The 2,774-nt window shown below is 50.3% G+C and overlaps 1 protein-coding gene across 1 annotated transcript in view; it reads right to left on the bottom strand.

The window, feature by feature from the left end:
• Positions 1 to 1,472, bottom strand: part of Marcks (myristoylated alanine rich protein kinase C substrate) — a 5,892-nt gene extending 4,420 nt beyond the window's left edge. The window contains exon 1 of the mRNA XM_050137991.1: positions 956 to 1,472. Within this exon, the coding sequence (XP_049993948.1) occupies positions 956 to 1,057 (102 nt within the window). The 5' untranslated portion in view covers positions 1,058 to 1,472. The remainder of the gene's footprint in view (positions 1 to 955) is intronic.
• Positions 1,473 to 2,774: the final 1,302 nt, after the last annotated feature.

Below are 2,774 nucleotides of genomic sequence, written 5' to 3'. Positions count from 1 at the left end.
CTCTCTCTCTCTCTCTCTCTCTCTCTCTCTCTCTCTCTCTCTCTCTCTCTCTCTCTCTCTCTGTCTCTCTGTCTCTCTGTCTCTCTCTCTCGGCCTGGGTCGCAACAGCACTGGGGCAGTCCCCAAGGGTGGCCGAGATGCCACTCACACGAACAGTCAGTACCAAAACACCAGAACTGCACCCTCTTGGCCGACAGGAAAGGGTCTTTAATAACCCACGGAAGATTCCCAGCACACTAGGGTTAGCATTTAAAAAGTCGTATGGGTGTGTAATTACACAGCTACAAATCAGACCCATCGAAAGGCACTTGGAAAAACTGCCTGTCCGGCTCTAAGCAGCCACCTTTCCAAGAACCTAGGGCACACTGCCTCTGGATACAATAAGCCTTCTCAGCTCGCCTTTCTCCACCGCCATCCGCGTTGGCTCCCCCCTTCCTACACACACACACACACACACACACACACACATACACACACGCGCGGCGCGCGCGCGCGCGCACACACACACACACAATCACACCAGAAATCTCAAAGACGACTCAATCTCGACAATAAATACGAGAGCCACCCAAACACCGCTGTGGCCCCAAACACAAATGCAACCTGAAGGGGTATGTGTATGTGTGTGTGTGTGGGGGGGGGTCACCTAGTTAGTCACGTTCAGCCTATCTCCAAACCACGCCATTTTAGACGATTTATCACTCTTCCTCCCCTCTACTCAAGAATTCGCCAGGATCCTTAGGAACCAACCACTCCTTTGAGGTGGGGGCTGGGGAGGTAACCTCCCTATGAAAAATTGACAATTTAGGCTAACGTCTCCCATTCAACTTTCAAACTAGGGTCTGGCCACGCTCCTCACCCCGGAATGCGCCTCGGGCGCGATCAGCGAGAGGGAGAGGCGTCCAGATTAGAGAACGACAACCAAGAAATGCCCAGAACCACAGGTAGAATTTACCTGTCCATTTGCTTTGGAAGGCGACGAGGCCACAGCCGCCTCCCCGGGCCTCTCCGCGGCGGCTTCTCCCTTTGCTGCGGTCTTGGAGAACTGGGCACCCATGCTGGCTTCTTCAACAAAGAAACTCAACAGATCCAAGAGAGGAAACAAAGAGCCTTGGGTTGGTGTAACGACGGGGCGAGCAGTAGCGGCAGCAGCAACAGCGGCGGCGGCACACACACCGGAGGGAGGGGGTGGGGGTGGTGAGGAGGACAGAAGAGACCCGATTAAATACACTCCGGATAAAAAAATTTTAGTCGAAGAGATCAAAAAGCAGCAGCGCAGGAAGGAGGGAAAAAGGTGGAAAAGTCGAGCACAAAAAAGGAGCCCAAGTGTAGTTTTTTTTTTTAAAAAAAAAAAAGAAGTAATAAAAAAATCCCAGATTTGTAGCCGCACTGTAGACAAGAGGAAAATGGAGAAATCTCCCTGGTTGCTAATAAGATGCGGGGTCCAACGCCCAAGTGCACAGATGAATGGGCTCGCGGGCGCTGACGCGGCCCCCGCGCGCGCTGGCCAATCCGCGCGCCGCACACAAAGCAGGGGGCGGGGCCTGCGCTCCGGGCGAACAATGGAGCCGCGCTTTGCAAACGGTTTGAAAATCAGCCTCAGACCGAGAATTAATGTCCTCCAAATAAATAAATCAATTAAAAAATACGTGCTTCTCGTCTCCCACGGCCTGAATATAATCATGCATCTCTTGATTGGCTTGCTTTGTTTGGAATCAATTAACACGGGAGGGGGTACTTATGGATGGGGGCGGAGAAAGCTTTAACTTGACTCGCAATGACTCTTGTCGGTCTATATCCGTGTCTGTCTCTCGCCACTCTCTCCCCTCCCCCATCTTCCCGTGTGTTTACGTGTATGAGTGTGTATGCAAGTGTTAAAGACAATGGGTAGGATTTGTGTGCGCGTAGCATGTTTTCTTTCTTCGCGTTCCATATGGATTTCACAGAGATAGTGCGCAAGGTTTTTTTTTTTTTTTTTAACTGCTGCAATTGTTAAATCGTCCCATACTGAAAGGTATTTAAACCACGAATATCGAATTTCATCATTTCATCTAGCGAGATCTCCAGTTGGAATTAGGTCTGTAGGCCAGATGTGGGAAATGCCAAAGCAGCAAACAGCCTAAGCCATGCTCCTTTCCCTCTCCCACAGGCGTGAAATAAAATATTTTGAGACTGGTCTTTGGAGCTCCTCAAATCGCGTCTCTCCGGCTATTCCAATTAGCGATCACTTTCCCACCAAACACTGTGAGGACCATTTGCAGACGATCGAAACTGCTTGCGTTTTATCACTGTATGAAACGACATAATGAATTTCCTCTGAGATAAAACGAGACAGCGCCTTGAATGCAAGAATCCATATTTACAGTTGGGAGGCTGCTACTCTCGTCGACAGGGTTGTTTTCAAAGCCTGCTGCCAACATCGGAGGGACTTTCATTTTGGACGTGTGTGTGTGTGTGTGTGTGTGTGTGTGTGTGTGTGTGTGTGTGTGCAAAGCAGCGAGTATGCTCCTGGAACGGAGGCAGCAGCGAGGAAAGTTTAAAAGACCGATTCCGAGTCTCAGAAGAAATCGCCTGCAAGGTTCAGAGACAGCACGAAAATCCCTGGAGACTCCACGTCTAACTCGGGCTAGAGGCGCTGTGTAGGATGTGTCTCTAGGTCACTACACCCCTTACCACCGAAGCACCAGACGCTGTTAGTGTGTCAAAGACAAGGCGTTGATTTAATGTACTGGAGGGGAGGGGGAATAGAGGGTGCAACCTAATAAACATTCCTC

Source organism: Alexandromys fortis, unplaced genomic scaffold (assembly GCF_014885135.2).
Source record: "Alexandromys fortis isolate MF-2015 unplaced genomic scaffold, M_Fortis_MF-2015_v1.1 scaffold_14, whole genome shotgun sequence".
In the NCBI taxonomy this organism is placed as follows: Eukaryota; Metazoa; Chordata; class Mammalia; order Rodentia; family Cricetidae; genus Alexandromys; species Alexandromys fortis.
Note: the sequence above shows the minus strand (reverse complement) of the source record. Positions and strands in the feature narration are given on the sequence as shown.